Below are 24,115 nucleotides of genomic sequence, written 5' to 3' on the forward strand. Positions count from 1 at the left end.
GGTTGATAGAAGCACTGGGGACACAATTATAGCACTTAAACATGGAAAAAGTCAGATTTTCATAATATGTCCCCTTTAACTCATATTGATTAACTATAAACAACATTATTGTAAACACAGCCCAAGGCAAATTCCAAACAATTAGTGACAAAACAACTAACCACATAAAAAACTAAAACTAAAAAATTCTGTATGGGACAGATATCTGGATGATGGATCAAATCTTACTGTGGTATCTCTCACATTACAAGCTCAGGTTCAAACATGTTTTGTGGAGTTATAAAAGATGTTTTGTGAAACTCATGCTCCTACAGGTTCAGACATATGTCATACTGCACCATAAATTATTACTTTTATAAAGCCCAAAATGTGTTCATTTGTGTTATTTAAGCTCATAATCTCTTATTAGTAATAGTTCATATTAATTGTACTTGATTCATGTCCCATCATCATGATAGTGTATCATTATACAGCATTATACAACATTATACAGAGAGTGTATAAAAATAAAGAGATTCCGGGAAAATAATAATAAATACATTATTTAAAAAAACTTAAGACTGAAAGTTTAGATTATTAACTTAAAACACAAAGCCTGTATCAGTAAATGCAGTTTAGTCAAATTTCCAGAGTAATGTTACTGTATGGAAACATACTTCATCAGAAAGATCATTACTGATAACATTCAGAGCTTACAGTAAGTCAAGTTTTACTATACTGTACAGTTGCTGAAGTAAATGTTTACTCAGCTCAGAATAAAAATGTATTTGTTCACAAAGTGTACTCAAGATCAAAAATAAAGATTTTCCTCGTTCTGTCAAGCAATGGCATACTTATTAAATATTTAGTTTTAGAAACTAAACCAATTGGAAAAAGTCTAACATGTAGTAACACGAGAGCTTTGCTTCGCTTGGCTGATGTTTCTGATAAGTATTATGAAGCTGAAAGGAAAGCTCTATTATAAAGGTTAGTGCAGATGCAGACATGTAGGACTCAACATGATATTTACATTTCATGATGTAGCAGATGGTTTTATTCAAATTAGATCTGGACCACAAAAGAGTCTTTGTTATTGCTATGTTTTTGTATCCTGGTATCAGCCCGTAAATGTATGTCTGTATGGAAAAATATAACAAACTGTGCTCTTCTGTTCAGTCAAAGTTATATATAAAGTAATGTATTTTTTATACTGTACTTGTCATCTCATTGCAAATGAGTATACTGTGTCTTCTGCTTTAACATCAGCCTGTTAGAAAAAAACAAATAAAATACAATCACTAAGCAAAAAGGGTGTAATATCTGGGTATAAGTGTGTTTATAAACATGGACAAAAGTAGCACAAGTTATACACTAATATTTTTCCTTTATGCTATGAAATATTATGCTTCTGCTAATCAACATGCAGAAAGAGAAAAAAAACATCACTATAATATCTTACCTTATTCTCAAACCTCTGTGGCCACATTGGCTCTGTGTAAATCATCTCTTCCTCTTTTTTCTTAACTGTTTTGAAAATATCAAATTTCATGTTTTAACTTTGAAAAATTACATATCAGTTAAAAACATTCATATTGTGTATGTAAATATTTACCTTCTCTTGCTGTTTGTTTATAAGTTTTGCAGTGCCAGTATCTTACACCCAGAGCTACGACTATGACAGCAAGCAACACAACAGCAACAGCTATCAGTATTAAATGTGATCGCTGGAGTTCTGTAATACACAAACAAAAACAATCATTAATGGTGTCTTTATCATGACTTAAATATCTGTCTCACATTATAACATGCAACACTGTCTTACCTGAACACATCTGACAGACATCATTGATGTTGAGATGTTGAGTTTGGTTTGTGATGGGATTATTCACCACACATCTGTATGTGTTGTTATCCTGATATTCAACTTCCAAAGGGTGTCTGATGTTGAGATCAGACACACTGATGCGGGATAATAAACTGTTTCCTTTATACCAGGAGAGATTCACATCTCTCACATTCAAAACTGAACACACAAACATACATTTTGAGGTTGTTGATGATGATGATGATGATGAAGAAGAACATTGTGATGAGTCTCTGCTGATGACAGGAATGGGCAGAGGAGCTGAAAATATGTAAGACACTATTAATAAAAAATAATAAATGTTCACTATAGCTATATATCAATTAAAAGAAACATCTGGAATAATTTCTATACTATTGAGACAAAGTAAACTCAATACAGCAGTTTTCATACATACCGTAATTAACAGTGTATAAAAGACAACAATGCACTTTTTTACAATCAATTACCTAAATATACAGGATTCGTCTTGTTTTAGTAAAGCTATTTGTAATTTCTATTCGTACAATTTATCCATCTATTGTGGTAAACATGCTTGATTACATTATGCAAATTGATCAAATACTGAAAATCAGACAATAACATGGCAAAGCATACAGTATAATCCCATAACATGTACACTCTAAAAAAAATCCGTAAAAAAACGGACAAAATACTGTGTAAATATGAAGGAATTTTCCGTATTTATGTTTTACGGGCATTTATCTGTTTTTTTTTTAATAACATGTTGCATTATGGGTGCAATAACTCCTGCTGCAATCTTTCACTTTTGCCTCTCTATCACCATCTCTGTTTGAAACCTAAAATTACAACTTGCAGAGTTATTTTCTAACACGGATGATGTTTAACTTCTAACCAAATGCTGTCAGAACAAGATACAAGTGTTAAACTATTCCAACATCGACAAATGTGATTTAGTAGACAAATCTTCTTTCTGACGTGACGTGTAAGTCAAATGGATATTTACCACAACATTTATCACATTAAATCTCCAGTTTGTGTTTGTTTTAGATTAATTTGAAGTCACCACTATGGAGATTAGTGTTCCCTTTAGTTAGGTTTTTGTCCCTTGACCTTCCAGAACTGACTCTTCTCTGTTAGCATTGCAACAGTGTTTTTGCTTGTAGCAATTACAACTTGTTTGTTGCTTGAGGAAGAAGAATTGACTATGATGTCATATAAGCTTGGTTGTTTTTATGTTTTGCTGCCTAACATTTCAATATAAAATGATAAAATAAGAATAAGGAACAGAAATGTATAAGAGTGACACTCTATGCTGATCTAATACACACTATATCTAATAAGATTGCTGCAAATGTGTCAACTGTGGTTTTTGCTTCAGAGACATCAATACTTTGGATACAAATCTCAACAATGGTGAGAGTAAATGTTAAGAGAGTTGTCTGCAATCCTGGTACCCAGCATGCATTTCGGCATGAAGCTTTGTTGTTGATTGTCACCATTGTTGCGTTTCATAGGCAGATTAAAGTGTCCCAAAAGGTTACGGAAAATGTTCTGTAAATTTACGGACAGTGTTCTATAAATCTACAGAATGTTCAGTTTTTGAATAAACAGAAATTCTGTAAACATAACGGAAAAGGTGCCGGTAATTTTCTGCCAGGACATTATCCGTTTTTTTACGGATTATTCTTTTAGAGTGTAGAACGAATAATACATAAAATTCATGACTTTATAAAAACGTTGAAATCAATTTTAGGGGAAAAACAACAATTTATTCACCATAGACAGTAATATTAAATCTCTTATATGAAGTTCCTCTGTTACTGATGATCTGTAGTTTATAAAGTCCAGTGTGTGTGATTGTGATGTTTGTGATGATGAGAGATCCAGTCTGACTGTCCAGATTCAGTCTGTCTCCAAATATCTCATTACTGTTATACATATCAATGCTTTTCTTATGGATTTCAGCTATACGAGTCTCTCGAGGTCCAAACATCCACAGTATCTGATCATCTCTCTGTATTTCAGTAATATCAGTGTTTAAAGTAACAGAATCTCCCTCCATCACTGACACTGACTTCACTTCATCTCCATCAACACCAAACACACCTGAAACACAGAAACACTCATTTAATAAATAAATTAACAAACTTGTTACAGATCAAACAAGATGCCAGTATGGGGATCCTGTAAGGCAACATCAGTACAACTTAACATGTCTTGAAATTTTTGCTATAGTAAAGTGTTTTAGAATAGATACTATAGATAATTCCTACATACTATTGTTTTATTTATCAATTTACCTCAGTTAAAACTACAGAATATCAGAATATACTAATTAACTATATTATAGTATAATTACTATAAACTACGGTACATTACATTTCCTAATGCTAACTAAAGTTTACTATAGTGTTTTTTATGTGTGGGGTTTCATTTTAACAACCTAAATAGGTTACATAAATTTCATATGCCATAAAAGAAAAGATATTACGTACCATTCATGAGCAACAAATACAAGCAGAAAAAACACTGCATAGTCCTCAAAAAATAACTCCACATAATGCAAAAAGTGAGCGAATTTGATGAAGAAACAACATTTAAAAACTAACAGACAGATGATCTGCTTTCAAACAAAGTTTTATGTTTAAAAGAAAATCCTGCTTCATTTTTTTCATATTTTCATCTAATACATCCAATAGACAAGATACACTTTTTTAAAATACTTAATATATATCATTTAAAGACTCGCAGAGAAAGACTCGATCAAAAGAGGATATGTTCATAGTCATCTCTGTGCTCTCTCTCTCTCAACCCTTCGTGTTTTCAGTTTAACTCCTCCTTCATTTCCACATCACACGTTAAATAACACAGCACATCAAGTGAATCATGTGTCAAACTTAAATGCACCTTCAGATAAATAATCAATTATAAACTTTTAAGATAACTTAAGTTAAAATTTAGAAAATTAAGTTAAAGGAATAGTCTACTCATTTTCAATATTAAAATATGTTATTACCTTAACTAAGAACTGTTGATGCATCCCTCTATCGTCTGTGTGCGTGCGCGTGGGCGCTGGAGCGCGCTGCTACACTTCGATAGCATTTAGCTTAGCCCCATTCATTCAATTGTACCATTTAGAGATAAAGTTAGAAGTGACCAAACACATCAACGTTTTTCCTATTTAAGACGTGTAGTTATACGAGCAAGTTTGGTGGTACAAAATACAACATAGCGCTTTTCTAAGCGGATTTAAAAGAGGAACTATATTTTATGGCATAATAGCACTTTTGGGAGTGCTTCGACTCGGCGCAGTAACACCCTCCCTCTCCCATTATGAGAGTGAGAGGGGGAGCGGACTTTTCAGGCAAGTCGAAGTACTCCCAAAAGTGCTATTACGCCATAAAATATAGTTACTCTTTTAAATCCGCTTAGAAAAGCGCTACGTTTTATTTTGTACCACCAAACTTCCTCCTATAACTACTCGTCTTAAATAGGAAAAACGTTGATGTGTTTGGTCGCTTCTGACTTTGTCTCTGGATGGTGCAGTTGAATGAGTGGGGCTAAGCTAAATGCTATCGAAGCGTCGCAGCGCGCTCCAGCGCTTACGTGCACGCACACAGATGATACACTCTAAAAAAATAATCCGTAAAAAAACGGATAATGTCCTGGCAGAAAATTACCGGCACTTTTTCCGTTATGTTTACAGAATTTCCGCTTATTCAAAAACTGAACAGTCCACAGATTTACAGAACGTTTTCCGTAGCCTTTAGGGACACTTCAATCTGACTATGAAACGCAACAATGGTGACAATCAACAACAAAGCTTCATGTCGCAATACATGCTGGGTACCAGGATTGTAGAAAACTCTTTCTTAACATTTACTCTCACCATTGTTGAGATTTGTATCCAAAGTGTTGATGTCTCTGAAACAAAAACCACAGCTGACGCATTTGCAGCCGTCTTATTCAATACAGTGTTTTTAGATCACAGTTCTTTATTCTTATTTTATCAATTCATTTTTAAATGTTAGGCAGCATAACATAACAACAATCAAGCTTAGATGAGAACATAGACAATTCTGCTTCCTCAAGCAACAAACAAGTTACAATTGCTACAAGCATAAACACTGTTATAATGCTAAAAGAGCAGAGTCAATTCTGGAAAGTCAAGGGACAAAAGCCTAACTAAAGGGAACACTAATCATCATAGTGGTGACTTCAAATCAATCTAAAACAAACACAAACTGGAGATTTAATGTGATAAATGTTGTGGTAAATATCCATTTGACTTACACGTCACGTAAGAAAGAAGATTTATCTACTAAATCACATGTGTCAATGTTGGAATAGCTGAACACTTGTATCTTGTTCTGACAGCATTTGTTTAGAAGTTAAACATCATCCATGTTAGAAAATAAATCTGCAAGCAAGTTGTAATTTTAGGTTTCAAACAGAGATGGTGATAGAGAGGCAAAAGTGAAAGATTGCAGCAGGAGTTATTGCACCCATAATGCAACATGTTATTAAAAAAACAGATAAATGCCTGTAAAACATAAATACAGAAAATTCCTTCATATTTACACAGTACTTTGTCCGTTTTTTACGGATTTTTTTTAGAGTGTAGAGGGATGTGTCAACAGTTCTTGGTTAGGGTTGTAACATATTTGGATATTGAAAATGAGTAGACTATTCCTTTAAAATCAAAGAAATGTTTTAACATAATAATGCACAAGTAATTTCTCAGCCACTACATGACCCTAACTATTATGCTTTGCAAACCATATACTTCATGTAAACCCAGAGCACCTGCACAAAGATGAAATTACAAATAATTCATATTGCAGTGGATATTGAATTTGCTCCTAACAAAAGCATGTTCGTCATTTAATCTGTTTTATGATGTAAATGTTTGCCTGGTTAGAAAAGATTTTTTGCCAGATCCCTGTATAATGAAAGGAAATCCTTTATAGGTGGAGGCCTATTTGAGCCATTTCCTTTTCCTGTTATTAAATCTGGTCCACATTACTGCATGACGACATGGTCACTTAAACAGAAATTGTGTCTGATTCCTTTTCCTTCCTTTTTATTTCTTAACGCCATTCCAGCATCTACGGCTATATTCATGGCGAGAACCAGCTAATTCATACACAAGTTTTATTCAGACAAGTTGATTCATACACACAAGTTGGGGGAGTGACAATTTGGTATCTCCAATTTGCCTAACTTGCATGTTTTTGGCCTGTGGGAGGAAACCGGAGTACCCGGAGTAAACCCACGATGACACAGGGAGAACATGCAGAAACTCCACACAGAAAGGCCACCTGCCCTAGCTGGGACTCGAACCGGGAACCTTCTTGCTGTGAGGCAACAGTGCTAAATTGTGTCTTATCAACATGTTAAACAACAAACTACAGTTGGAATCCAAATGCAGAAGTTTATTAATAAAGCCAGGCAAGCAAGAAAAAATGGTAATCCATAAACGTAATCCAATGAACAGGCAAACAGGTCATAAGAGGAACAAGGCAACATGAAACAATGAACAATGCCAACTACAATACTTTGCAATATGAAGTAGGGAGTGGCATGTGGCAAAGTGTCTATGGGAGTCATGCACAGCTCTTTTGGCAAAGGCAGAGAGTTTATGGAGCTTGGGAGTGACCATATTTTCTGACCTACAGGACACAGGGAACTCAGGGGTAACCATCTCAGCCTCTACAGGAAACTCAGAGAACTTAGAAACAGGCCTTATGGTCATGACAGGAAACTTATGCTCAGAGGACTTGGTCAAGACAAGAAGCTCAGGGGACTCAGATTCTAACCCTTCAGCAGAAATAGGAAGGGCAGAGAACTCACATGACTCTGATGAGTCTGGCGATTCCCATGGCTCAGTTTCATGGGCTTAAAAATCACATGAAACAGACGAGCAGAAAACTGACCACGCACATCACAGGGCCATAGCAAAAACAGGGAGCACAGAATTCAAAGGACATACCAGTACCATCCTAAAGAATAGGCCTCGCTCCCTCGATTTTGACCGATGGGGTGAGTCTCCTTCATATGTACACTTCAGGCATCTTCATAAACCACAATACAACACGATTGTGGCGTCGCTTCGGCGGCTCGCGCTTTGCACGGTTCAAATGATGGAGGGGGCGGTCTCCATTTTCATGTGATCTTCAAGTGTTCTGCCAGTAGGGGCACTTGTACAACGTAAGCAATGACGTACATCCAGGTGAACGAGACTAAGGGAAGTTAGGGCGGGAAGGTCATTAAATAATGAACTGGAATGCAGGGATGGCGACAGACAACTTAGGTACAGGGACAGGCATGATGGCAGTCATCTTAGTAACAGAGACAGGCATGGTGGTGGCCATCTTAGATACAGACATGGTTTGTATTGGCTTTGGCAAAACAGGCATGGCTTTAACTAGCTGTGGCAAAACAGGCATGACTGGAGCTGGCTGTGGTACGGCAAACTTTATAAGTACAGTTGTCACAGGCCGAAGCGGACCACAAACTGTGTGCGTCACGCTCCCCTAAGAGTTCCACCTCGAGGAGGTCCCAAAAGCACCCCAATGACCAACCAACAAGAGATAAGTATAATATAAAAATTTAAACTTTATTTAAATTAGTTAAAAGAATCAAAGGAGGCGGGGAAGGGAGTCTAAAATATATCCTCTCGCCCTCAGGGGGAACACTAAGGGGCCAGGGACGTTGGAGGAAAGAGGTCTGTTCCGTGGGGCCAGGGGATAGCAGGGCAAGGGCCGGCTGGAAAGTCTCTAATCGGTTTCTCTCTTCCTATTTCCTCCTTCTCCAGGGCAGACTCCGATGAAAACAACTCCTTCAATACGACTCGCCCAAAACTTGACTTCAAATTGTTCTCTCTCTTTCCACAGATCTCAGAATATTCTACCAATGTTGTACTCCAGCATTCAGAAGACTCAACCCAGCATATACTCACGGCGTCTGTCCAATGCAACCGAACACTAAAAACTAACTTCTGGTTGCCCTCTTTATATCCTCCTCCACAGCATGACTCGCCCAATCCTCGCTCGCCACGTCGCCTACACAGCTGTGCCTTGTTTCAGTGATTGTGGGGATTCCCGGGAAACCCGGAAGTGCCGGTGTTTGTACAAACCGGGCCGGGTGGAACCCCTTCTCTCTCATTTTTGGTTCCGCCCCGTCTAGTCACTCTGTGACACAGTCTCTGATGTGACAAACCTGGCATCTAGGCGTATGACAACCTTCAAAACTGCACCCACTAAATCCGCCAATAAACACAATCCAAAGGTACCTTTTTTCATAGGGTTGTGTCCTAGAGAGTACCATGTCCACAAGCATCGTTCTGGGCAAACTGCCTGGGACACCAAACTCCAAAACTTTACCGTATACTCCTGAATGGAGTCCTCACCTTGGCCTAGCGAATAAAAAAACGCTGAGTCCATTGTGCCGGCTGGAATTAACAAACCTCTGCTGGATTCTGGTTAGGCAAAGTATTCTGTAACGTGGGAGACTTGTGCTAGTATCCAAGTGCACAAGTTTAATCCAAAACAGTAATCCAAAAAACAGGCAAAAAAGGCATTACATGGAACATGAAACACGGAACACTGACTATGAAAACACTCTGTATGCAGATGAACTGCACAGCAAAATCCCCAGTGTTAAAGTAACACTGCTCGGTGTTTATATAATCCACACCAAGATTGGTGTTAAAAAACACTAAATCAATGTTAAAGTTAATAAGATAATGAAGTGATTGAGTCATTAATAGTGAACACCTGCTGGTCATTCCGTGTCAAATCAACTCAATTTTGGATTTGTTCCTGTCTTAAAAAATTTTCTGGAGAAAGTAATACTAAAATGAGGAAGAAAGCCAAATTATTAAATGCAATAGATAAAATGCCTAGAGTTTAATGAACACTATCACCATCTCTGTTTGAAAACTAAAATTACAACTTGCTTGCAGAGTTACATGGATGATAGGTTGAACTTCTAAAGAACTGTTAAATTGCTCCGATTAGTGTTTCCTTTAGTTGGGTACTTGGGTCTTGAAGTTTAGTGTTAGTTTTCTTCTGCTTATTGTGGCAGTGTGTTTATAAAACACTTCTGTTAGAGCAGAGGAAGATGAGAGAAATGAAGTGTGTATACCAGGATTGTAGAAAACTCATTCAATAATCCCATCATGCATTCCCAGCTAGAAATAAAAAGCTCCAAGAACGTTCCCCGAAAGTTCCCAATATTCCCAAAAACATTCTGCCAACATTAAAAGCGTCCAGCGTTTCAATAAGGGTGACTTTAAATTAAACAAAACATCAACATCTAAACCTAATAAGTGAATTGAGTTTTCTACAGCAATATATTTACTGAACACTCAGAAATAATGTTTTATTAAATAATAAAATGCAATGTTTCTCTATCATTTACATAACAATTAAACAAGTCAATATAATAAACAGTTGTTGTTTTAAACATTGTGTTAACATTAAAACATAACATTGTCATAACGTTTAAAAATGGTAAAATGTAACATTACTCTAACGTTCAGACAACAGAAACGTTCCTAGAACTTAAAAAAACTGGACGTTTTTAACCGCACGTAGGAGTTTTCCTTACTCAAACATGTTCTGAGGGCAGAAAGAATGTGATTGGTTCACAAAAACGACCAATCAAAATGCTCGTTACTGGTTTAAGCCCTCAGCGGAGCCTCCAAGGCAGCTTCTGCAGTGAAGCAGTTCGAGCTCACCGTTGGTCAGATGAGTAGCGCAGATATGGTAAGATAGGAATGAGACTGTTTTTGAATTCAGCTCGAAACGTTTCGAGCATTTAAGTGACGCGTTTTCACGTGTCCGTGGCACGACTTTCTTTTACGTGCCAGTTTCACGTATTGGTTACTCAATTGTTTTTCCTATTTTCTTACCATTGTCGCTTGGGATTGAGGTTAGACCAACTTTATGTTACATAAAATGACATCCTCACCCTAACCCAACTCCAAGCAAGAACAATTTAAATTTCTGACAAATAAATGTATAAACAATGCCATTTTAGCCCAAACCCACCTTAATCCCCACGCGAGAATAGTTTAAAAATGTGTCAAAACCACAAATCTAACCCCATTCCCAATCGACAATGGTTTGAAAAAAGAAAAAAAATTGAGTAACCAATACGTGAAACTGGCACGAAAAAGAAAGTCGTGCCACAGACACGTGGAAACTCGTCACTTGGATGCTCGGGGCATTTCGAGCTGAGTTCAGGCACAGTCTCATTCCTATCTTGCCATATCTGTGCTGCTCATCTGACCAACGGTGAGCTCTAACTGCTTCACTGCAGAAGCTGCCTTGGAGGCTCCGCTGAGGGCTTAAACCAGTAACGAGCATTTTGATTGGTCGTTTTTGTGAACCAATCACATTCTTTCTGCCCTCAGAACTTGTTTGAGTAAGGAAAACTCCTATCTACCTTTTAACCTTGGCAGAATGTTTTTGGGAACATTGGGAACTTTCAGGGAACGTTCTTAGAACTTTTTATTTCTAGCTGGGTTGCAACATGACAAAAATTTAGCAACTTTCTTACCATTAACTGTCACCATCATTGAGATTTGTATCAGAAATCATGAAGTCTCTTTTAAGCAAAAAACAACAACCAAAAAGCACACTAAAGCATGATGGCAGTCCTATTCAATACATTGTCATTTGCATAGAGATCTTTATATGCCTGTTTTTTCATATTATGAAAATCTGACTTTTTCCATGTTTAAGTGCTATAATTGTGTCCCCAGTGCTTCTATCAACCTAGAAAATGTTAAAAAGATCAACCCAATAACTTAGTCTTGGTAAACCATTTTCTGCAAGCATGTGAAAAAATAGGTCATTGTAATTTGGCCCTTATTGTGATGTCAGAATAAGGTAATACCGCACCCTTTATCTGCACTATCCAACCACAGCACAACCATTTAGTATGGAGAGAAAGAGAGAGAGATAAAATATTTTACAGCGCAATTGAATTTCAATTGCAACAAACCACCATCATTGTGATCAGTGGTTGCACCTCATCCGCTCATTTGCATTTTAAATGACACACCCAAAACGGCACACTTTTGCTCAGACCTATTTTAGACTTAGTTTACATCTTAAAAAAAATCTCATAATATGTCCCCTTTAATTTGTGATCAAATGTTTCAATGATTTGTAGAGTAGAATATAATAAAAATAAACACTCGGAGAAGATCTGGAAGGGCTTCCCTCTACATAAAGCAATGAACAAGTGGTTTTACTATAACATTGTTGCTATTGCGAAAAGAGGAGAGTTAGGTTAGTGAAGATCAAGGGACAAATGCCTAACTAAAGGAAACACTAATCACAGTAATGGTGACTTCAAATGAACATAACAAACAAACACAATAACAAACACAAACTTAAGATTTAATGTGATACATTTTGTGATAAATGTCTATTTGACTTGTGAGACATCACGTCAGAAAGAAGATTTGTCTACTAAATCACGCGTGTGGATGCTGGAATAGTTGAGCACTTGTATTTTGTTCTGACAGTTGTTTAGAAGTTAAACTTATCCATTTAGAAAATAACTCTGCAAGTTATCATTTTATTTTTCAAACAGAGATGATGATAGAGAGGCAAATGTGAAGGATTGCAGCTTTTGGAGGCATACACCCAACACAGAGTCGGCGTCAGAGCAATGACGCTGGAGGGGCATTGGATCATCGGCGGGGGGGCACTACCATTTGAGAAATATTTTGACGCAGTGGCAACATAAATCCCAATGTGATTGATGCAGCTCAGATAGAGGGGCATATTTAATGAGCATTACTTTATTTTTAGTAGAAAATGTAACAAACAGAGCATAACATAATACAGCTGTATATTTAAAGAGCATTACTACTGACACCAGATCTATACTCGCTGAGCAAATTAAAACATCATAGTACCACACAGCAGAAATGTATTATTTGCGAATTTCGTTTATTCTTGTTAATTTCCATATCATGTCATTTAGAGGCTATGTGGCAACGTTAGCCCTATGCACACAGTTTATTCAGTCACACACAGAAATACGATAATAAAAGGCAGAAAGGGGTGGGGGTAAAGTTATCCCCTCTCATATATCTTTAGTACAGGTAGCCAAGTATAAAACACAAATGCAGATAGACCCAGCAAACATTCATCAACAATTTACCTGCTATGCCTTATCATGAAAGCCAGGGGTGGCTTCAAAAAGTGAATTGAACAAACGACTTACTCAAAAGAGTTGCAGGCGATGGGTGTGGCTACTGAATACACAAAGAAAAGGACTTAAAGGCAGAAGGAGTGTGTGAGAGTCCATAATCCAGTTCCTACCATTCATTACAGCATTCTTGCAATTTTGTAAACCTTAAAAACGGGTACACTGTAAAAAATCCAACTTTAAAATGTTCATTCAACAAAGAACATTAAGTAACTTGAACAAAGATTTCTTTGATGAAGGGCATCAGTTGATTATTTTGTGTTCACTGAATGAAAAGAGCATAATCATTCAGCTAACAAATATTATTTTGTTGACTGGACTTAGATGAAAAAGTTTTTGTCCAATTCGTTCACCCAACTTGCCAACCTGAGTAATCTGAACAAGCAATTTAAAAAAAACAATGGTCGGAATGGTTCCCAGCATGCATTGCGACATGTTCACTTCTTTGGTTAATATTTACTAAAAAAGGTGACTGTTTTAATGTTTGCTGGATTTATTTATGTTGTTATGTTGTTAATGTTAGTTATATGTTGTATTTAGAGTAATTTTTAAAGAATTATGTTTGTTCATTGTTACCATGATTGAGAAGTGTGTGTTCAGTGTAGAGGGCAGCACAATGAGTTAGCACGCATCATTGTTGCCTCTCAGCAAAAAAGGTCTCTGTTTCAAAAAAGGCCTAAGTCAGACAAAGACTTTGTTAAGGAGACCTTTCTTTGTGGAGTATGCATGTTCTCTCTGTGACATTGTGGGTTCACTCCCACAGTCCAAAACATGCAGATGCTTTTATCCAAAGTGACTTACACTGCATTAAAAGCTAGACATTTTTATCAGTACTTGTGTTCCCTGGGTTTGAACCCATGACCTTTTCCGCTGCTAACACAATGCTCTACCACTGAGCTACACAGGAACACAAGAACTGTCCTTTACCCAACTTGTATGTGTATTAACTTTATGGATAGATGCTGGAATACAGTTATAGTTGAAATAGTTGAGAGGACTTAAGTCACTAGTTGAGTAAACTTAGAAATTTGCTAATAGCCTAATCAGTTTAAGTTGGTTCAACTTTTGGTGTAAGTTGTCATTGCTCAGTAAATTGAGTTAGGTGAACTACATCATCCAAAAGTTGAGTAAACTCAAAAAAGCTGTGCAGCAAGTTGCCTTGAAAATGTAAGTTAAGTCAACTTTTTATTTTTTACAGTGTACTTTTGTTTCACTATGGACTAATAAATACCTGTACATCCTTGTTTTGATCTTTCATATGGTTAGTGATTCTGCATGTGTTTATACTATTAGTGGGTGGAATTTCCGATGTAATGGGGTTGCTTCCCATTTTAAACTTCCTTTAAATTACCTGAAGGTGTTTATCTCATATGCTTAAGTTAGCACAGTAACCTTTTTGACCAAGAATGGAATTTTTTGTTCTTTATATGACATCCATGTAAAATCCAATGACCCCAAGCAGAAGTTGTTTCATTTTCTTTAGTTTTTTTTTAAAACCTATGGCTGGAATATATTACATGGCTTTTAAAATCAGAACAAATGTTAAAACATTGTAATACTCTTGCTGACTTCATAAATGGTTACAGAGAATTAAATGGGCATTATGAGCCAAATGACTGAGGATCATACACTAATAGATTTTCAAATCATTTCCAGAAAAAAAAACATACATAAATGTAGGGGCAGTTGTAGGGATTCTCTGTGCATGTAAACATAAATGTGCTTCTCTCATCCACTTGTGATCCGATCGATCAAACCGCATGTATAAACAGCCGCTAAGACCTCCTGGCTTTATCTAAACCATGTCTGGGAAACCACCCTTTAATGTATTGCATTACACACTTTTGTTAGTTTGGCTGATACCCTGAGGACACCTAGTCTAGTTTTGTGAGCATTAATGTGAAACTGCTTTGAATCGTATTAAATATCTAAAACTTGGGGATAAACTGTTTTTAACTCTTCCAATGACTCATCCAATGTTCACAGTCAAAGAATGTAAATGAGGTTTAAGTACCCCTGGGGAGCAAATGCTGTCCAAAATCACCCAATAGAAATAAATGGTGAAGGAAAGCAATGCAGTTTCCTACTTTGATATCTAGGACATACATGGCTTTTTATTGAACATTTCTGCATCACATTGTCACAGAGGCATGTGGGCATGCTCATTTTACTCAAGCATCCAATCAGTCTCTCAGGGTCATCAGGTATCAAGAAACACCCTGGAGCACAGTGTCATAGAGACATGGGTTGGGCTTATTTTACTCAGGCATCCAATCAGTTTCTCGGGATTCTCACAGACCTATTAAGCCCTAAAAACCACTGTTAAGCACCCTAGCAACAAACCACAAACATCTTCCAATCTGAATGTAATGGAGACATGGATGTTGGTTTGTATTATTAATGCTGGCAAACAGCCTTCGGAGTATCATCATTGCAGCTGTCAAACCACACTCTAGCAACCAAAGACAGAATCATAGCAAAATTAACAAAGCCAATATCTCTGCATGAGAACATAGTAGAGACATGGGGGTAGGATCGTTTTACTTATGGCTTGGAGTATTACACTGGTGGGTGCCAATTCACTCCTTAAGAACCAAACAGAGGTACCCTAGCAATGGAACAAAGCCTGTATCTCTGCATCAGAACATCGTAGAGACATCAGGGTGGGCTCTTTTGAGTCATGTTAACACTTTGTACTATTTTGTTTCCTGAATTTTGCCACAGCAAATACCACTTGACATTTTCTTCAGAAAATGTACCTATCTTTCTGATCTGCCATTGTTCAGTATATACGGTCAGTATAATGGGGTGGTATTGTGTTTGATTGTTTCATCCTTCTCAGGAAGTTTAAAAAGGAAGCACCTTTTGGTTGCTTCCTTTTTAAACTACCTAAGAGTTATCTCATTGACCAAGAATGGAAATGTTAAATACAAAACCCTTGCTTGTTTATAGAGCGCAAGCGTTACTAAAATGTTGCTAAAATTGAATCTAACTGAAATTATACTTTAAAAAGTAAATGTGCTACAGAAGTTTATTCAAGTCAAATTTAATTGTATAGCATTTTCACAATTGTTTTTTCGTTTACTAGCGAGTGTAGTAATAATGTAATGTATAAAAGAGAGTTCTAAGTTAAAGGCGGAGTCCATGATGTTTGAAAGCCAATGTTGATATTTGAAATCACCTAAACAAACACGCCCCTACCCCAATAGAATCTGGACCTTCTGTTGATAGACCCGCCCCACACATACGCAACCCGGCATATGATTTGATTTGATTGGCTATACGTGTTTTTTGGTAGTCGGCCCGTCTTCTTTTCCAAAGCGTTTTTCAAACATCGTGGACTCCGCCTTTAAGCCAGAGCCAGCTGATTCTATTGATGATATACTACATATTAAATACTATATTATATATTTTTTCACTGTGATGCCATTTAATATTTTTTTGCTCCCCTAAAGAACCATTTAGTTTCTTATGCTGCATTCACACCAAATGTGAAGCATTGAGTTTTTCGCTCTAAATTACTTCAAGTATTTAACTTCATGTCCTGCTAATTTTTCATATTAGTTGTATATTTTTAACTATTCTCACAACAATTGTTTCCAGTGAAGTCTAAGGATGGGGGTTCACATGAGTTTGTTTGAAATGACTCTCTTACCCACACACTGCGGTAAAAATAGCGTTCACAAACGGAAAACCACATATAGTTCTATAAAGGACCTTTCACATAAGAACCTATAGTTTTACTAACGGTTCTTCATACAATACAAAGGTAATAAAGAAATGGTTGTTTCTTTAAGGAACTGTTAACTGAATTGTTCTTTGAGGAACCAGAAAATGAGCCTCTGTGAAGAATAGGTTGTAGCATTTTTATTTTTAAGAGTGTATGTGTTGACCCAAATAAACAGATCTCAGGTTTCTCTGTGATATAAAAACTGAGCCATTAGTGGGTCAAGGTGTATGAAGACACTCGAGCACTGAGTAATTTTGTGTTAAGTTTTGTTATAAATGCACCAATATGACAATGCAAATAAATAAAAAAAGGTTTAAAGCCTGAGGTTTAAGAAAATATTTAATTTGGTAGCGTTGAGGGATTTGCCTTTTTTTTGCTAAAAGCGCATGATTAATTATCGTGAAAGAAATTCATAACATGAATGTTACACAGTAATTTCTGAGCATTTTACTTTAAATGAATTGTTGACAAATATGTTTTTTAGTTTCCTATGCATATATACAAACCAGTAAGAGATAAAAGGATTATTAATAAGCACCAGTGATGTAGACATGAGCCATCAGTACATAATGTGACTCTCATGTGGCCCTGATATTTATCTCATGATGTTTTTATCATGCTTAGTTCCTGTTCAGCGTATAAATAGTGTCCTGTGAATAAAAATCTCAAACTGTGTTTCAATATTTTGAATCAATCACCTCTAAATTGACCAATAAAGACATCTCTAGTCTTTTAAACAAGTTTATGATATGAGTGCGCTCTCTCTCTCTCTCTCTTTCTCTCTCTCTCTCTCTCTCTCTCTCTCTCATTTAGGACCTAATTTCTTTTAACGTCTAGTACGTCTCTATCCATTTCTCGCTTTCAAACCATCTTTACATCCTGTAAAACCAACAAACTTACAGCTTTAACCACACAGTCAAGCTTCCTGAGAAACAACACTATGATATGATCCGTATATGATACATTTATAGCCCTTTCTATTATGTGTACACAGCTGTTTGGAAAATTTATTTGGTCTTTCATCTACTACCTCCTGATAGCATGTGGCATGTATTGTCCTTAATAGCATTAATGTCAACCCTCATCACCTGTTGATATAACTCATACCCAGCTAACAGAAAAAAGTTCTAAGAACGTTCCCTGAAAGTTCTTTACGTTCCCAAAAACGTTCTGCCAACGTTAAAAGTGTCCAGTTTTCTTGACGTTCTAAGAACGTTTTTGTGTTGTCTCAACGTTAGAGGAATGCTACATTTTACCATTTTTAAACGTTATGACAATGTCATGTTTTAATGTTCACACAATGTTTAAAACAACAACTGTTTATTATATTGACTTGTTTAATTGTTATGTAAATGATAGAGAAACATTGCATTTTATTATATTTATTTTTTATATTTATATTATTTTATTATATTTATTATATATTATATATTTATTATATATTATATATCTATTATATATAAGTTTAGATGTTGATGTTTTGTTTCATTTTAAGTCACCATTATTGTGATTAGTGTTCGTTTTAGTTGGGCTCTTGAGCCTTGTCTTTTGCTTGCTAGTTTTTTCCCTGGTTGTATTAACTTTTTGTTAATACACCACATTTGTTCTTGTTGTATTAACTTTTTGTTAATACACCACATTTGTTATGAACATGTTAAGTTTGTAGTGTAATTCTGTGGTGTGGTGGTTGGTACATAATGGTAAAAAATCATCCCTAATTAATTTACTAATCAAAAGGTTATTTTCTGTCAATAATGTAAATGAGATCCAGTGCTTTCACAGCAGTTTGTCATTAAGGAGTTTTAGAAACTTTGGATAAAAAATATCTGCTGTATAACTGGGATGCACAAACATCAAGAATCAGACTATGAATCTCAATCATGGTGACAATTAAATGAAAAACTTCATGCTGCAATGCATGCTGGGTATTAACAAATTACAAATCTCATTCAGGACTCCCAGCATGCACTGCAGCATGGATAAATAATGATTTTTTTTTCAATTTTCTTTGTCACCATGGTTGAGATTCATAGTCTGATTCTTGATGTTTGTGCGTCCCAATTATACAGCAGATATTTTTTGTTCAAAGTTTCTTAAACTCCTTAATGACAAACTGCTGTGAAAGTGCTGGATCTCATTTACATTATTGACAGAAAATAAACTTTAATTAATTAGGGATGATTTTTATCCTTTATGTACCAACCACCACACCACAGAATTACACTACTAACTTAACATGTTCATAACAAATGTGGTGTATTAACAAAAAGTTAACACAACCAGGGAAAAAACTAGCAAGCAAAAGACAAGGCTCAAGAGCCCAACTAAAACGAACACTAATCACAATAATGGTGACTTAAAATGAAACAAAACATCAACATCTAAACTTATATATAATAGATATATAATATATAATAAATATATAATATATAATAAATATAATAAAATAATATAAATATAAAAAATAAATATAATAAAATGCAATGTTTCTCTATCATTTACATAACAATTAAACAAGTCAATATAATAAACAGTTGTTGTTTTAAACATTGTGTGAACATTAAAACATGACATTGTCATAACGTTTAAAAATGGTAAAATGTAACATTACTCTAACGTTGAGACAACACAAAAACGTTCTTAGAACGTCAAGAAAACTGGACACTTTTGGCGTTGGCAGAGCGTTTTTGGGAGCGTGGAGAACTTTCAGGGAACGTTCTTGGAACTTTTTTCTGTTAGCTGGGTAACTACACCATCAGCCTGCCGACTTTTAGCTTACATAATGTCAGTGAGATGAAAGGGTATTTGTACAACAATATTGTTAGGTATCTGTACATTACAACAAAGGATATATTGTACAACAAGGGTTCTCAAACTTGTTCAATGTGAGGCCATTTTTGTGTAGGATGCATCTCGGTGTGCCCCCCCCAAAATAAATTGTACACGTTTTATGTCTTTGGAGTTGGATTACAAAATTCATGATAGATTCATATATTATGATTACCAGTGCTCGAATTGAATCAAGTCTTATGGGGGGTCCCCACCAGCAGCAAACTCAAAATGGCAACACATTACTATACCTGAAAACACAAATGTATGATTTATGTAATACTTCCCAAAATCTTTTTGTATAAAGGCTAGAATGCCTTATGGGGGTCCCGGATCTCCCCAGCCCCCCCCCCCCCCCATCTGGTGGCCAACACTTCACAGTTCAGGATCACACCTGATGTTTAAATTACACCACATCAAAAAATATTACGAAGAAAGATTTGCTTTTGTAAGACAGTCAAAGAGACAGAAGCTACCACGTGACTGTCAGTGGTTTCTGCTTAAAAAAATCTTTCAACCACTAAAACAGCTGTTATAAAACCAAAACTAGGTTTATTTTTTAATACTTTTCCTTTTGACTTGGTAACAGTTTCATGCAACATAATAGCACACTTATGAAAGAATATCATACCACCAGAACTTATAACATTTGCAGATAGACTGTTTTCTGTAATAGAAAATAATATGCATATCCGATTTTTTTTTCACTTTTCTAAAGTTGTTTGGAGAGTAAGCATCTGCAAGAATCAAATGTAGGACCAAGAATATCAGTAGGAGTCTATGACCAAATGTTTACTTGTAACCAGCAGATGGCGCAGTCCTCGAAATTTTATAACAACCTAGGGCAAAACTCTTCTCTTGTTTGTTGTCTTATAAAATATGATCATTCAGAATGTGATAAATTATCAAATATAATAATGTCTTTAGGCGGGGTGTGATTTTTGAGAAACGCTTTGGAAAAGGGAGTCGGGCCGAGTACCAAAACACACTTGTAGCCAATCAGCAGTAAGGGGCGTGTCTACTTAACGACCTCGTTGCCTGGGTTGCCTATGTGTGTGGCCTGTTGGGGTAGGTGCATGTTTGTTTAGGTGATTTTAAATGTCAACATTAGTTTTCAGAGGTCATGCACCCCGCCTTTAATTATTTCTTGAATGATATTTCTATATTTTTTTCTCAGTTTAAAATATTGCTCAGTTACTCAGTAACAAATGTCAGAAAGACAATACAATGAAGAAAAAATGTATTGCATTTGTTCACTTGATGAACTGCAGTTTATTTTATGTGGTATTTGCCTGTTTATTATTGTTTTGATAGAAATAAACAAGAACCCTTGAGTACAATTTGGAAAGATAAGGAAAGTACAAAATAACTAATATTAAAATCCTATTACTCCTGTAGACTACAGCAGCAGGGTGAAACTGATACACAGACACTGACATCTACTGGCCAGATGTGTTTATTGCACATGTAAAAAAATACATTTTCAGGTCCCGTTATTAGGAGGATTAGGGCCAAGCCTTAAATAAAAAAATAAAACCATCTCGAGATTAAAGTCCTTAACATGCGAGAATAAAGTAATTATTTAACAAGAATAAAGGCCCCCCTAATGTTCTAGTATACTACTGTATTTGTGTATCAAGATACCCTGAAATACCATGATATTGAATGATGACTATAGACAATGTAGTATTTACATGAAATTCACCAAGAGATATCAAGCAGAATAATTTGTGCAAGAAACAAATTTCACAAATTTCACAAATTACACAACACCCACCCATACTATCGCCCTCTGGTGTCCTCTGATGTCTATGATCTTAGTTCATAAACCACAACAGTCACAGCAGCCACGCCCACCACAGCAGCGATGACCAATCGGCTCACAGTTTCTGTTAAACTGCAACAGGGAGTGCGGCCTAAAAAATAACAACACTAATACATTAATGTGCACTTCTTTACAAATAAACAAAAATATAATTCAGTCAAATTAACTTGCATATCTGCACTACACCTGAACACGTCTGACAGACATGAGTGATGTTGAGATGTTGAGTTTGATTTGTGAGAGGATTGTTCACCACACAGCTGTATGTGTTTGTATCCTGATATTCAACCTCCAGAGGTAGAGAGAGTCTGATGTTGAGATCAGACACACTGATGCTGGACAATAAACTGTTTCCTTTGTACCAGGACAGACTCACATCTGTCACATTTAACACTGAACACAACAGCACACATTTTGAGCTTGGTGATCTTTCTGATGATGATGAACAGTCTGAAGAGCTTCTGATGATGACAGGAACGGGCAGAAGAGCTGAAATATTTAAGAAAATATTAATAAAAATTAATAAATGTTCACTGTCATGCAGCTATACTGTAATAATTAAAATAAATTATACACTATTGAGACAGAGTCAACTCAATACAGCAGTTTTCATATGTGGGCCTAACAGTGTATTAAAAACAATATATTGATTTTTTAACCATCTAAACATACAGGATTCTTCAAGCTGGTAAGTTGTTTGTAATTTCTTTTTGTACAATTTATCAATGTATTCTGGTTAACTTCTATTAAAGTTTTTCTCTGTCCCTCTACAGTAATTGGGTTTGTCTTTTGTTTTCAGGATATGTACATTGTTAATTGATAAAATACTTAAAATCAGACAATAACATGGCAAAGTATACTGTATAATCTCATTAAGTGTAGAACGAACAACATATAACAAAATAATGACTGTATAAAAACATAAATTTACTCACCATAGACAGTAACATTAAATCTCTTGTATGAAGTTCCTCTGTTATTGATGATCAGCAGTTTATAAAGTCCAGAGTTTGCGATGTTGATGTTTGTGATGGTGAGAGATCCAGTCTGATTGTCCAGATTCAGTCTGTCTCCAAATATCTCATTACTATCAAACATATCCATGCTTTTCTTATAGATTTCAGCTATACGAGTCTCTTGAGTTCCAAACATCCACAGTATCTGATCATCTCTCTGTATTTGAGTAATATCAGTGTGTAGAGTAACAGAATCTCCCTCCATCACTGACACTGACTTCACTTCATCTCCATCAACACCAAACACACCTGAAACACAAAACACCCATTTAATAAAATAAAAAAAAACTGTTAGGACAAACAAGATTTTAGTCAGTATGGAGATCCAGTTTAAAGGCAATATCAGAACAGTTTAACACGTCTTGATAGTTTTGCTATAGTAAAGTGTTTCAGATACTATTGATACCAAGATAATTCCTATACAATAATTTTAACCTATAGTGAATTATAAAGTATATTTATACATTTACCTTAGTTAAATCTACAGAATATACTAAGTAATTACATTATAGTATAATTACTATAAACTACAGTACATTGCAACACTAAAGTTTAGTGTGTTTTTTTATGTGTAAGTTTTTATTTTAATATCCTAAATAGGCAACATAAAATCCTCATATGCCATAAAAGAAAAGGTATTACTTACCATTCAAAAGCAACAAATACAAGCAGAAAAAACACTGCATAGTCCTCAAAAAATAACTCCACATAATGCAAAAAGTGAGCGAATTTGATGAAGAAACAACATTTAAAACTGTCTTAAAGAAAATTCTGCTTCATTTATTCATATTTTCATCTAATAAAGAAAAATACTAAATACATTGCATTTAAACCTCGCAGAAAAGAGTTGATTAAAAGAAAATGTTCATACTCATCTCTGTGCTCTCTCAAGTGTTGGTAACTTCCTACTTGCAGTCTCCTTTCAACATCACATGCGTCAGATAAAATCATTTTTTCAGTCTTAAAGGGGTCAGATTATGACATATTTTTAAGATGTAAAATAAATCTTTGCTGTCCCCAGAGTGTGTATGTGAAGTTTTAGCTCAAAATACTCCACAGCTAATTTATTATAGCATGTAAAAATTGATAATTTGTAGGCCAGTAGTATTAGCGACCCTGCATCTGTCAAAATTTGATTGATTTATGACCCCCTTTGACAGGGGGCGGGACTATCAATCAAAAGCTGTACAATCTGTCCAGTTTCTGGACTGTCGTATATCAAGGACTTTAGACAGCGTGTATCCTGTGCGTGTTTTACGATGTGTCAATCAGCTCGTTGTTTTTCCTGTGTGTGTGTGTGTGTGTGTTTTATGTCAAGCCTATGCTGTCATGTTTATTGCTGTCAAAAAATAAAGTTTATAGTTTTAGACTGCGTAGTTTCACAAGCGGACCTGTGCTGTCAGCGATCTCTCTCTCTCTCTCTCTCTCGCCCCCACTGCGCGTCTCGCCCCAGCGCGTCTCACAGCGTGTGTGTGTGTTGTATAAATGGGTGTTATAAGATAGGCTTGTTTAAAACAGGTTATAGGTTTTCAGTGAATGAAAAGACTTTGGTTCTGTCTTAACCGTTAAACAATGGCTGGCGCATTTAATACCCCTCCGGCTTCTGGTATGGAGATGGATGAAGATGTGACTTTTGCGCCCAAGAGGGGTGTGGGGCATCGTGTGCGTTTGAC

The 24,115-nt window shown here is 35.8% G+C and overlaps 2 protein-coding genes across 2 annotated transcripts; both read right to left on the bottom strand.

Annotated features, from left to right (window-relative positions):
- Positions 1–1,524: 1,524 nt before the first annotated feature.
- On the bottom strand, positions 1,525–4,583 carry LOC129453811 (uncharacterized). The gene is made up of 5 exons (XM_073862341.1): positions 4,303–4,583; positions 3,584–3,913; positions 1,802–2,104; positions 1,592–1,711; positions 1,525–1,535 (listed from the first exon to the last, which is right to left on the bottom strand). The coding sequence occupies exons 1-5, from the start codon at positions 4,364–4,366 to the stop codon at positions 1,525–1,527; spliced, it is 828 nt and encodes a 275-aa protein (XP_073718442.1). The 5' UTR covers positions 4,367–4,583.
- Positions 4,584–21,410: 16,827 nt separating this feature from the next.
- Positions 21,411–23,317, bottom strand: LOC141359612 (uncharacterized). Its single transcript, XM_073862342.1, has 4 exons — positions 23,314–23,317; positions 22,362–22,730; positions 21,613–21,915; positions 21,411–21,517 (listed from the first exon to the last, which is right to left on the bottom strand). The coding sequence occupies exons 1-4, from the start codon at positions 23,315–23,317 to the stop codon at positions 21,411–21,413; spliced, it is 783 nt and encodes a 260-aa protein (XP_073718443.1).
- Between the last annotated feature and the right edge of the window lie 798 nt (positions 23,318–24,115).

This window comes from Misgurnus anguillicaudatus, chromosome 23 (genome assembly GCF_027580225.2).
Source record: "Misgurnus anguillicaudatus chromosome 23, ASM2758022v2, whole genome shotgun sequence".
NCBI lineage: Eukaryota > Metazoa > Chordata > Actinopteri > Cypriniformes > Cobitidae > Misgurnus > Misgurnus anguillicaudatus.